Genomic DNA, 12,532 nt, shown 5'->3' with positions numbered 1-12,532 from the left:
TTTGATGAAGGATTTTAAGGGAGGTCATTCTCTATTTTTTGGAGAAGGGAGAGGACGATATTGTGTGAGTATTGAGAAAGAGATAATGGGGTTAGGGACCCATATTTTCTATTTAATAATATTCTTTAGAACAAATTAATAAAATGAAAATTAATAATATTCCTATTAAAATGGACGTTCAACCTAACAAAATAAAAACTTAGAGATGACCCGAGTGAAAATAAGAAGTTAGACACTAAACATAAAATTTTGGTAAACTATAGGACTAATTGGGCCGGCTCATTGAGGGCCTTCATGATTGGTAATCTTTTTAAGCCTCTTTCCCTCATTCAAAATACATGGCAGGTGAAATACCATTGGGGGCTCGTGCCCCCATATCTTAAACCCATATCTTAGAGAGTGCGTCCGCCCGTCGCCTACTTCTCCTTTCATTTTCCTTCTCCTATCTTCAGCTTCGAATTAACGCCTCCACTGATTCTACTACTACGAAATTGGTACTTTTAGTTTACTCCTCCACCTCCCCCCATATCATGCAATTTTGTTTTTGTTTTTTGCGTATCTGATACTTTTATCAGTATATTGAGATTGTTACAGAAATGTTTGGATTGTTTCAGAAATGCATGGATCAACTCAGAAATGCTCCAGAACTTTTAGAAAATTGGGGTTTTAATCTGTTGCAGTGTATGAGTTTTAAGCATGTAAATTTTCAAAAAATTTAGAGATTTTACTGTGTAATTTGTTTCATATTTTTTAGATTGTTTCAAAAATGTTTGGGTTTTAATCACGTATATAGTTGTAGAAATAACCCTTCTCTTCACCCCACATCTATACTAGAAAATGTTGAGAAATTAATGTTTCTCATTCTTACATCATTCTTTTGAAGCTTTTGAAGTATTCATGGAAATCGGATCTTGCATTAAAGTTCAAAATGGCAGCTGTCCAACATCATACTTAACCCATGCAAGTTATTTCCATGAACAATCTTATTCAATCCAAAATCGCACTTCAGCTCCTTCATCTTATGTGACACTTCCTCGCAAAAATTGCACTTGCAAAGCAACATTAAAGGAGGCCAATAGCAAGATTGAATCCGTAGAAAAGGTAAACCCTTTTCCTAATTCCTATTACATTATCTATTTACTATAATTTCTACATATACTTCTTATCTACATTTCCTGAAAAGTTACATATAATTTCAGTTAAAAGTGAAGCCTTCTGAATTTTCTTCTGAGATCGAGCTCTCAAGTTTAACTGCTATAAGCCCCTTAGATGGGCGTTACAGGAACAAAGTCAAAGATTTATCCCACTATTTGAGTGAATATGGTCTTATCTACTATCGCACCCTGGTTGAGGTATCATTCTGAATAAACAAAATCCAATTCACAATATAAAAATTTGTTTTGAATGTTTTACTTTTTTTATACCTTAGGTAAAGTGGCTAATAAAGCTCTCACAAATTCCTCAAGTATCTGAAGTTCCAAGCTTTAGCAATGAATCCCAAAAGAAATTACAAGAACTAATTGATGGATTCAGCAATGGTGATGCAATGCAAGTAAAGAATATCGAGAAAATAACTAATCATGATGTGAAAGCAGTTGAGTATTTTCTTAAAACAAAGTGTCAAGAAGATCCACAGATAGCTAAGGTCAGTGTCAATGTCAATGTCAGTGTATTATTTAAGGTTTAATGCAAGAAATAACAACATTTTACTCTAAAAAAATGTACAGGTGCTTGAATTTTTTCATTTTGGATGTACATCAGAAGACATAAACAACCTTGCTCATGGTTTAATGCTTAAGGAATCATTAAATTCGGTTATTCTTCCAGTGATGGATGGTTTAATTAATGCAATATATACCATGGCAAAAGCCAATGCTCATGTTCCTATGCTTTCTCGCACTCATGGACAGGTAATTTTTTTTTTGAAATATAAAAATCTATAAACTGAAAAGGGTAATTAATAATTTACTTTGTATGTTGTTATATATAGCCAGCTTCACCTACAACTTTGGGAAAGGAAATGGTGATATTTGCAGAAAGATTAAGCAGAGAAAGACGCGATATTTCAAAAGTAGAAATGTTAGGGAAATTTGCAGGAGCTGTTGGTAATTACAATGCACATGTTGTGGCATATAATGATGTAAATTGGCCAAAAATTGCAGAGGAGTTTGTAAACTCTCTTGGATTAAGCTTTAATCCACATGTAACACAGGTATTCCTTAATCTTCAATTATAATTTATAAAATAAAAATCTATATTTGTATTCTTTAGTTGCTTACAATTTTTCTAAAACAACTCTATTTGTGATGCAGATTGAATCTCATGATTACATGGCAAAACTTTTCCATTCATTTATTCGATTTAATAACATCTTGCTTGATTTTGATAAAGACATATGGGGGTATATCTCTGTGGGATACTTCAAACAGGTGGATTTTCAAGAATCTTTGTGTGATAATTTTGACTACTTCTTAAAATCGATTTTGGGCTATTGATTTACATTTTAAAAATATTGTGTAGGTGACTAAGGTTGGTGAAATTGGGTCATCGACTATGCCTCACAAAGTCAACCCCATTGACTTTGAAAACAGTGAAGGAAATCTTGGAATTGCTAATGCAGTTTTAGACCATTTAAGCATGAAGTTACCTATTTCACGTTGGCAGGTATATAGATTTATGAGTAAATTGCACAATTGGTCCCTGTGGTATTCCAAAGATTGCAGTTTGAGTCCATTTTGTTTTTTCATTTGTATTGTCAGTCCAAAATTGAAACTTCCATGCAGATCTGGTCTCTCGAGTTAACTGCCATCTAAAAAAAACTCTCACTTTTTGGGATACCACAGGGACCAATTTTACAATTTAATGAAAAAATGGACTCAAACTGCACTTTTTGGGATAACATAGGGACCAAATTTTCAATTTAATCGAAAAATGGGCTTAAACTGCAGTTTTTGGGATACCACAGGGACCAATTTTGCAATTTAATGAAAAAATGGACTCAAACAGCACTTTTTGGGATACCACAGGGACCAGTTTTGCAATTTAATGAAAACATGGACTCAAACTGCACTTTTTGGGATGCCACAGGGACCAATTTTTCAATTTAATGAAAAAAATGGGCTTAAAGCACTTTTTGGGATATCATAAGGACCAATTTTGCAATTTAATGAAAAATGGACTCAAACTGTACTTTTCAGGATACCACAGGGATCAATTTTGCAATTTACTCTAAATTTATCATGTAAATATATTTTTGAGTAAATTACTGAAATTGTCCCTATGGTTTGGTAAAAATTGCATGTTTGGTCCCTAACATTTTTTTTGCACTCGGATCCTCCCCATGGTTTGATTTTGTTGCGTTTTTTGTCCCTATGGTTTGGTCAAAATTACGCGTTTGGTCCCTAACTTTATGTACGTAAGGGCCGAAAAACGTAACAAAATCAAACCACAGGACGATCCGAGTGCAAAAAACAAAGTTAGGGACCAAACTTGCAACTTTGACCAAACCATAGGGACGATTTCCGTAATTTACTCTATATTTTTTTAGGATTGACCCTCTATTTTCATTAAAATTACAGCGTGACTTGACTGATTCTACTGTTTTGAGAAACATTGGTGTGGGATTGGGTTATTCACTTCTGGCTTACAAGAGTGCATTAGTTGGAATCGGGAAGCTTCAGGTAATAAAATGATTAAATTTGTGGTTTATTTTATATTATTAGGTTAAGATTTTAATATTTTAATTGTGTGGTAGGTGAATGAAGCTGCCTTAAACAAGGATCTGGACAACTCGTGGGAGGTTCTTGCTGAACCGATACAGACAGTATGTATCTGAATCTGGCTTTCAAAATTTATATCTTAATTGAAAATAGTTTTTATTTATTTATTTATTTTTTGTGTGTGTAGGTGATGAGAAGATATGGTGTTGAGGAGCCTTATGAGAAACTGAAGGAGCTTACGAGAGGAAGAGTGGTTGATAAAGAGAGGATTACTGAATTCATTAAAGGGTTGGAAATACCGGTTGAAGCAAAAACAGAGCTTTTAAAGTTGACACCACACAATTATGTTGGAGTTGCTTCTCAATTGGTGGAGGAGGCGTGTTTTAGGGCTAATAATAAATAGGTTGATTTTATTCGGTTTGTGGTTATGAATAATTGTTGAGACTGTTGGTTTGTGAATTTGGATGCTTTTAAACCTCCTTTAACATGCATGAACAGGAGCAATGGATGCGATAATGAATTCCTAGGTGAGTTCTTTTTGTTAACATCAATTAATCAAATTCAAACAATGCAGTCATCACTACCACTAACATATTCCCCTTAGAAATGATACTAGTTAATACTCATAATTGTTTATTACCATGAAGCGTTTTTCTAAACCATAAAACGAATCAACTATTCATTTTTATAACCTTCCGTCTCAACATACAAATCAGTTTATTACAAGTGGAGTAATTGATAAGGGATGATATAGTTAATAAACCCGAATTCTTTTCTCACACCCTTTAGATAACATCTTTCAGTTTCAGTTTTCATCTAAATCACATATATTGACAAACCTGGTAGTTAATCGATATTACTTCACCTTTTAACCAAGTGAAAATTGAGAGGAATAGATATATTCACCTTTTAGTTGGGGGAAAACTTAAAGTAGCATAAATATAAATGTATGCTCACTCCTTTTATATATATATATATATATATATATATATATATATATTAAACATCACCCAATGGAACTTAACTTCAACTTCCGTCAACTGTTAAATGATGCAGGGGTATAACAGTAAATTTTAACTTAATGTTTAGAAAGCAGACACTTCTTTTTCTAAAAACATCTTATCGCTAAATCATCAATTCTCGGTATCAATCACGTAATCATATCATTCAATCTTCAAAAATCATTCAATATCATCATAAAGTTCCTATTTTTACTGAATCTATTATCAAATTAATCGCAATCTTCAAATCGAAAAAAAACTATTGAAACAGAGCATCAGTTCATATCTTCATAAATACGAGACGTAATCCTCAAATCGAAGAAACAAGCACATCACATTCATCAACGCAATTCAAGAGAGCATTTGAAAATTGAATCAAAATCAATTTTCATAAATGATGTCGAATTCAAAAGAAATTGACGAGTCGATCGCAACTGATACTATTGGAGCTGAAATCAATTCATCTCGTAACGACAAACAAATCGATTCAATTTCTTTGACTTCTGAAGAACTTCAAAATACGATTCATATTGAACGTACAAATAATTCGTTTTAATACTACATATTGCATTACAATTTCTACACTTCATTCTGATTTTTTTATTATACAGTATAAATTCTGATTAATTATATGTTATGATGTATAAACATATACGATTATACATTTGATTAATCGTATATAACAATTTAAAAAAACATATGATTTATCATATGTGTTAATAGATCTAAATATATGATTAATTATATATTTAATAGGATAATCATATATGATTATACAATATAATATGTGATTAATCATATAAGACATTGTACAAAAAAAAAATATGATTATACATCATAAAATATGATTATATTAATATGAATAATCATATATGATTATTCATATGTATGATTAATCATATGTATTTATAGTTTGTAATTCTGATTTATCATATATGTTTTCAAATTGAAATATATATTAATCTTATATTAGGATGAATAATCATATATGATTATACATCATAAAATATGATTAATCATATATTACAAACTATAAATACATATGATTAATCATAGATGATTAAACAGTATCAAGTATGATTACCTATAAATTAATACGTATAATCATTTATGATTACACAGTATATTATATGATTAATCATATAAAACACTATACAGGCACATATGATTTAACATCTAATAATATATTAATATCTATAATCATATATGATTTTCTTACTAAAATATAATGAATAATATATTACACTATATAAATACATATTGCTAATCATATATGATTATTATAGCATAAAATTATATAATAACATATTGGACATTCCATTCTTTTATTAGGTGAAAGTTCCAATTCAACAAATGAGTCATATTGTAGTAACATAATTGAAAAACATGAATATAAACCAGATGCCCCTACTGAATTTGTACCAGTTAGTAAAAATTGTATACTGATTATGCATAAATGGCAGGTTTTCAAACAAGACTGAGTAGCCAATCAAAATACAATAGCCAAATAATAATAAAAAATATGTTATATGCAATAGGGGTGGCAAGGATAAACCAAAACCTTGTGATACGTTGGCTACAAGTTCTATCAAGAGGAAACCAAATTTGAACAAGATAATTATTCGGTGTACAACAAAGATTATATTTGAAAATGTTTATGGAACAACATATTACAAAGTTAAGAAATTCTTTGAATTGCACAACCACCCACTGGAAAGTATTAAGGAAAGACCTTATACGAAAAAGGCAAAAAAGATGTCATATTCTGAAAAAGAGTTTGTAGTACGTGCATCAAAAGTTAAATTTGGTCCAACAATGGCTCACAAAATACAAGCAGTTTTGAAAGAAGGATATGAATATGTAGGAGCGAAGGTAACAAACTACAAAAACTTGAGGAGAGGAGTAAATAGAATCTTATGTTACAAGGATGCTCAAATAATGATAAACAAAATGAATGATCGTAGAGATCATTACCCAAATTATTCATTTGAGTTCCTACGTGATGGAGATATGTTGGCTGCTATGTTTTGGGCAGATGAAAGAGAAAAGGCTTTTTATGCAGATTTGGAGAAGTTATATCTTTTGATGCAACTTTTAGAACAAACAAGTAAGTTAATGTATATACTTTACATAATTTATACATTTATGATTAAAATAAAAAAAATTATACAATTAAATTTAAACATACTATTAATCAAATATGATTGTACTAAACATATTTTCTTTATATAGGTATAAAATGGTATTTGTTCCATTCACAACGGTTGACCACCACAAGAAATTAGTTACTGTTGGCACTGGGTTGCTGAGTAGAGAGACAATTGAGTCGTATGAACGGCTAATTAAAGCTTTTCTTAGAGCTCATGAAGGGAAAGCACAAAAAATTGTTCTAACTGATCAAGATCCAACAATAAAACAAGTAGTGGAATCTGTCTTACCAAATTCAAGACACATACTATGCATGTTGCACATAATGAAAAAACAAGAAAATGTATAATAAAAATAAAACTATATAATCATATATGATTAAGTATTATAATAATATGAATTATCGGATATCATACTGTATAATCATATATGATTAAGTATTGTAAGAATATGAATTATCAGATACCATACTGTATAATCATATATGATTATATAGTATGATATCTGAAAATTCATATTATTATAATTGTTAATCATATATGATTATAATAATATGAATTATCAGATATCATATTGTATAATCATATATGATTAAGTATTCTAGTAATATGAATTATCAGATATCATACTGTATAATCATATATGATTATATAGTATGATATATGATAATACATTATGTAATCATATATGATTATATAGTATGATATCTGATAATTCATATTATTAGAATAGTTAATCATATATGATTAATTAATTATGATTATAATAATATGAATTATTAGATATCATATTGTATAATCATATATGATTAATTATATATGATTATGTATTCTAATAATATATGATTAATTATATATGATTATGTATTCTAATAATATGAATTATCAAATATCATACTGTATAATCATATATGATTATGTATTCTAATAATATGAATTATCAAATATCATACTATATAATCATGTATGATTAATGATATACGATTGTATAGTATGATATATGATAATACAATATATAATCATATATGATTATATAGTATGATATCTGATAATTCATATTATTAGAACATTTAATCATATATCATTAATCATATATGATTATAATAATATGAATTATCAGATATCGTACTGTATAATCATATATGATTAACCTACATTACAGTACATAATCATATATGATTACTCATATATAATCATATATGATTACTCATATATGATATATCCAAATAAGTATATAATTTATACTTATATAAGTAAAATTGTTCATTCATAGGTTACTGACGATTTATTTAAAAACAAAGACTTCAAGAAAAGATTTAACAAGCTTGTATGGAGCATGCATATCAAACCTGCTGAATTTGAGAAGAAGTGGGAGTTGATTATTAATGAACTCAACCTCGAAGATAAAATATGGTTCAATGATATGTTCGAATTACGTGACAAATGGATACCTGCATACTTCAGTGACACTAGAATGTCTGGATTGATGAAAACCACTTCAAGATCAAAAAGCATGAATTCCTTCTTTAGCACTTACTTGAAATCTGGAAATTTACTTTTACATTTCATGATGAACTATGACACAACAAATCAAAAACAAAGAAATACACAAAAGGAGCTTGATCATCAAACAAAGAAGGCAGTATATACATTTATTTCACCGCAACCAATAAAAAAACATGCTGTAAAAGTTTATACAAGTACATTGTTTTATGAAGTACATAAAGAAATCTACAAAGGTTCCTGGTACTGCCAATACAAACATATTGGAACAAAAAACGGATGAGAGTTATACAAAGTGGAACAACTGAACAAAAACAGTGATCTAAAAACAGAATTTGAGGTAATATATTCTTATTTTAAATTTTGATGAATCAAAACGTAATATAAAACAATTTTTAGTTGTGATTATAAAACACTTAATGCTTTAATTTTATTTTGAGCAGGTAGAAATAAAACTTCCAATAAATGATGTAAAATGAACTTGTGAACACTTCAACCGCTTTGGGACTTTGTGCAGACATGCATTCAACATACTCATGAAACATGAAATTAAGGAAATACCTGAACAATACATTGAGAATCATTGGAGAAAGGATGTGATATCAAGACATTATCACTTTGGCAGGCATATGTATGATACATAAGACATTGAAATTAATAGACTTGTCAATCAAGCATACTACAACTTTGAAGCATGTTTGGAATATATAAGACAAAATAAAGACAAAATGGATTTGTTTGGTAAGAAAACAGAAAGCATGCTGAAGGAATACGAGAATGATCCTACAAATGAATTGCAGAAAAATAGGACAGATGTTGAAGAGGTAGGAAAGCTTATGGGCATTTCTATTCCAAAAGACATTGACATCAATGTTCCAAATGTCCAAAGCAATAAAGGAAGTGGAAAGAAAAATATAATTCAAAGTGCAGCAAATATAGCATATAAAAATTCAAACAAGCAAACAAGAAGATGTTCGGGATGTAGAGAAAGGGCTCCTCGTAACTTGCGTACATGCCCAATAAAACTTGCAGCAGAATAATCATCAAAAGCTACATAGATAATTACTAGTTTAATCTGTAATGAATAATTCAAGATTTTTTTTCTAATATACTTTTTGTTTGGTACACTTTACTCTTTTTATAAAACATAATTTACTTTGATAATTATTTCTTTGATTTTATTAGTAGTACAATAAATCAGTTTTCTTGAATTTTTTCTATCTTAAACCTTCTTCTATCTAACTTTATGTCTTTTATGATTACAAAAGTATATAATCACTTATGATTAAACAAAACATATGAAGTGGTATTACATAATCATTTACGATTATACAAATAAAAATAATTATGTAATCTGTTAACTGCTATTCAATACACGCAATCATTTATGATTACATATAAATAACATCTAAGTTCTACTACAAAACTCATTACATATAACCATATACAATATTCATATGTATAATCATAAAGGATTATGTAATACCACTTCATATGTTTTGTTTAATCATAAGTGATTAAAAATATGATTACATATAAATAACATCAAATTTCTACTACAAAAATCATTACATATAACGATATACAACAACATTGTTCCTAACAAATATACAACACTGTTCATAAAAAATATAAACATAACAATATCCATCTAAAAAATCAAATTCTAATCACCCATCATAGAATAACATCAAACATGATAAAATCTTCAATAACAAATAATTTCACAAGTCTCAAATATCACGTTCCCCATTTTTGAAGATTCTTGTTCTTCATATTCCTAGCTAGATTTTCATACAGATTGTAGCTGACTCCAAGAACACTTCCACCATTACTTAGAAAGATTATCTCCATTAACATACAAAATCTTTACTACATATATGATGTAGAGAAATGTTGTTCACAAAAACGAAATCTTCTTTAAATGAACAACATCTCTCTACTTCAAAGATATCTAGTAAAGATCTGATATGTTCAATGAAGATAAACTTTTTAAGTAATGGTGGAAGTGGCGTTCTCGAAGTCAGCTACAATATCTATGAAAATCTAGCTACAAATAAAAGAACAAGAATCTTGAAAAAACAGTAACATGTTATTAGATACAACAAAATTAGTTCTTTTAAACTTATAGACTCCATATTTTACCTGAAACAAAATGGAAGTTGTTTACATCATAAAAAAGTAAAGGTGATATATACAAAAATTAAATTAAAAATTGAAGAAATTAATAAACAAAAGTAACCATTTGGAAGTATAAAGACTCATCTTTGAACAAATATAAGGGGTAGCACGAGGCTACACTATATGGTTGTCCCAATCTGTTTTCATTTATAAAGAAAAGATTCTTCACTACAAACACTAAAAAACAAAACTAAAATCTTACAAAGATAGGATTCTGCATGGTTATGTATTCGATGCACTAAAGATAAGTTAACTTATCAAGAAAAAGATATAATAAATTATAATGTGCTGTACAACATATATAATCATTTATGATTACAAAAACAGAAAAAAATAATCGATACAATCACTAATGATTACATATAAACAACATATAATCAATACTAAAAGCACAATTACATATAAAATATAACATAATCACTTACGATTAACATTCAATAACATAATTCACACAAACAAACTTACATAATAAAATCCACCAAAATACATATTAACTTGTTTTCCGTCACCATGTTTTCCATCACCATAAAAACAAACATTCTTCACAATATCCATAACATACATAACATAAACAAACTTGTTCTTATAACATCATCCATTTACTTCTAAAATAAGAAAATATTCAATCAAAAAAAAATTGACAACCTTCTTTCTATATTCCATTGAGCATCATATGTATGCTTACCACAAATCTTTTATGACAACCGTCACCTTCTGGTCAAGTCAAAGTCAAAGAAGGTCAATGAAAGTCAAACTGGTCAACTCAACTAGTGCTAATATGTATGGATTTCTTTATGTTTATTAATGTATGACTCGAAATCTTAACGCAAAGTAACACTTGAAAGTTTCAACATGTTCAAAAATTCTAAACCCTAATCAGTTTGAGGGAAATAACAACTCTATAAAACACTATTACGTACCCTTCGGGGGTGTATAACACTCAAAATAGGATGTAACTAAGCCTACGACCTTTGATCTACGAAGAAAAACATTTATAAGGGCCTATGACAAGGTCTATTTCAATATCTCCAAGTATGTGAAATCTCTCCCAGGCCTTTCTCGAAAACCTCTCTTAACTTTTCATAATCAAACAGGGCATCTCGACCCTTAACTTAGTCAAAAACTATTCAAAACGGGAAGTTGCTTAAGGGACAACCTTATTAGGTTCGGAACCATCTTTCGGTCCAGAACCATCTTTTGGCCCGAAATCATTCTTTCGGTCCGGATCCATTTTCAAATCGAGATTCCTTGCCCAATTTTCCTCAACTACACGACTCTAAACTAGGAGAATAACCCCATAAAACAAAAAAAGCCTTCATGATCCGAAGCCGTTTGAGTCTGGAATATGATGAATCCGAAATCAGGTGGCTCCACGCACCCTAGAATCTTCGCATCGACTCCAGACCTGGCTATTCGACTCCAGATGTAGCAATTTGACTCCGGATCGGGCAAATCGACTCCGGACTCACCTTTGTAGTCGGTTAGAATCAAGTCACACCACAATAAGTGAGGGCTCACCCTCTTGAATCATGATCAGAGAAAAACATCACTCCAGATCGTATCTTTTGTACAAAACTTTATCCAAAGGAAGGTTGACTTACCAAAAAGTTATGGCATGCCCTATTTCCCATAACTACTCTATGACAACCTACTGGAATTATTTCTCCAAGTACCTAGGCAAATCCATATCTTTGTACCAACACTCCATCAGATTATCTTTTTCGAATCTAGTCATTTGGGTTTCGAACCTTCACTATAAAACCCAAGTGCAGCCCCCAACATACATTTTTCCTTTTTCTCTTATCTCTTTAGAAGTCGACCAAGCCCCAAGAAGAAATTTCATGCTCATTCACCTTGGTAATTCTTTCCTCAATTATCTTGAATATTAATCACTCAATGAGTTCTCAACCAGGATTCTTACTCGAAAATCATCATGTTTGTCCATAGATTCCTTGAACTCCTAAGCCTTCCCCAAGTATTC

General features: G+C 29.9%; 2 protein-coding genes across 5 annotated transcripts; both read left to right on the top strand.

Annotated features, from left to right (window-relative positions):
* Positions 1-337: 337 nt before the first annotated feature.
* LOC145061799 (uncharacterized) lies at positions 338-4,264 on the top strand. Of its 4 annotated transcripts, XM_079009367.1 has the most exons (12): positions 339-494; positions 615-681; positions 893-1,101; positions 1,200-1,352; positions 1,430-1,645; positions 1,728-1,910; positions 1,991-2,212; positions 2,313-2,429; positions 2,521-2,664; positions 3,579-3,680; positions 3,755-3,823; positions 3,907-4,264. In XM_079009367.1, exons 2-12 carry the CDS (start codon positions 621-623, stop codon positions 4,120-4,122), a joined length of 1,692 nt encoding a protein of 563 aa, XP_078865493.1. In that variant the 5' UTR covers positions 339-494; positions 615-620; the 3' UTR covers positions 4,123-4,264. The 4 variants fall into 4 exon arrangements, with proteins under 4 accessions (XP_078865494.1, XP_078865493.1, XP_078865496.1 ...); XM_079009368.1 differs by lacking the exon at positions 615-681 and having other exon boundaries at positions 338-494; positions 884-1,101; XM_079009370.1 differs by lacking the exon at positions 615-681.
* Positions 4,265-5,117: 853 nt separating this feature from the next.
* On the top strand, positions 5,118-8,678 carry LOC145064202 (protein FAR-RED IMPAIRED RESPONSE 1-like). The gene is made up of 6 exons (XM_079011691.1): positions 5,118-5,256; positions 6,053-6,179; positions 6,259-6,837; positions 6,953-7,139; positions 8,141-8,509; positions 8,586-8,678. The coding sequence occupies exons 1-6, from the start codon at positions 5,118-5,120 to the stop codon at positions 8,676-8,678; spliced, it is 1,494 nt and encodes a 497-aa protein (XP_078867817.1).
* The last annotated feature ends 3,854 nt before the right edge of the window (positions 8,679-12,532 follow it).

Source organism: Lactuca serriola, chromosome 7 (genome assembly GCF_051521515.1).
Source record: "Lactuca serriola cultivar US96UC23 chromosome 7, Lser_US96UC23_V15, whole genome shotgun sequence".
In the NCBI taxonomy this organism is placed as follows: Eukaryota; Viridiplantae; Streptophyta; class Magnoliopsida; order Asterales; family Asteraceae; genus Lactuca; species Lactuca serriola.
This window is presented reverse-complemented; position numbering and strand designations above follow the sequence as displayed.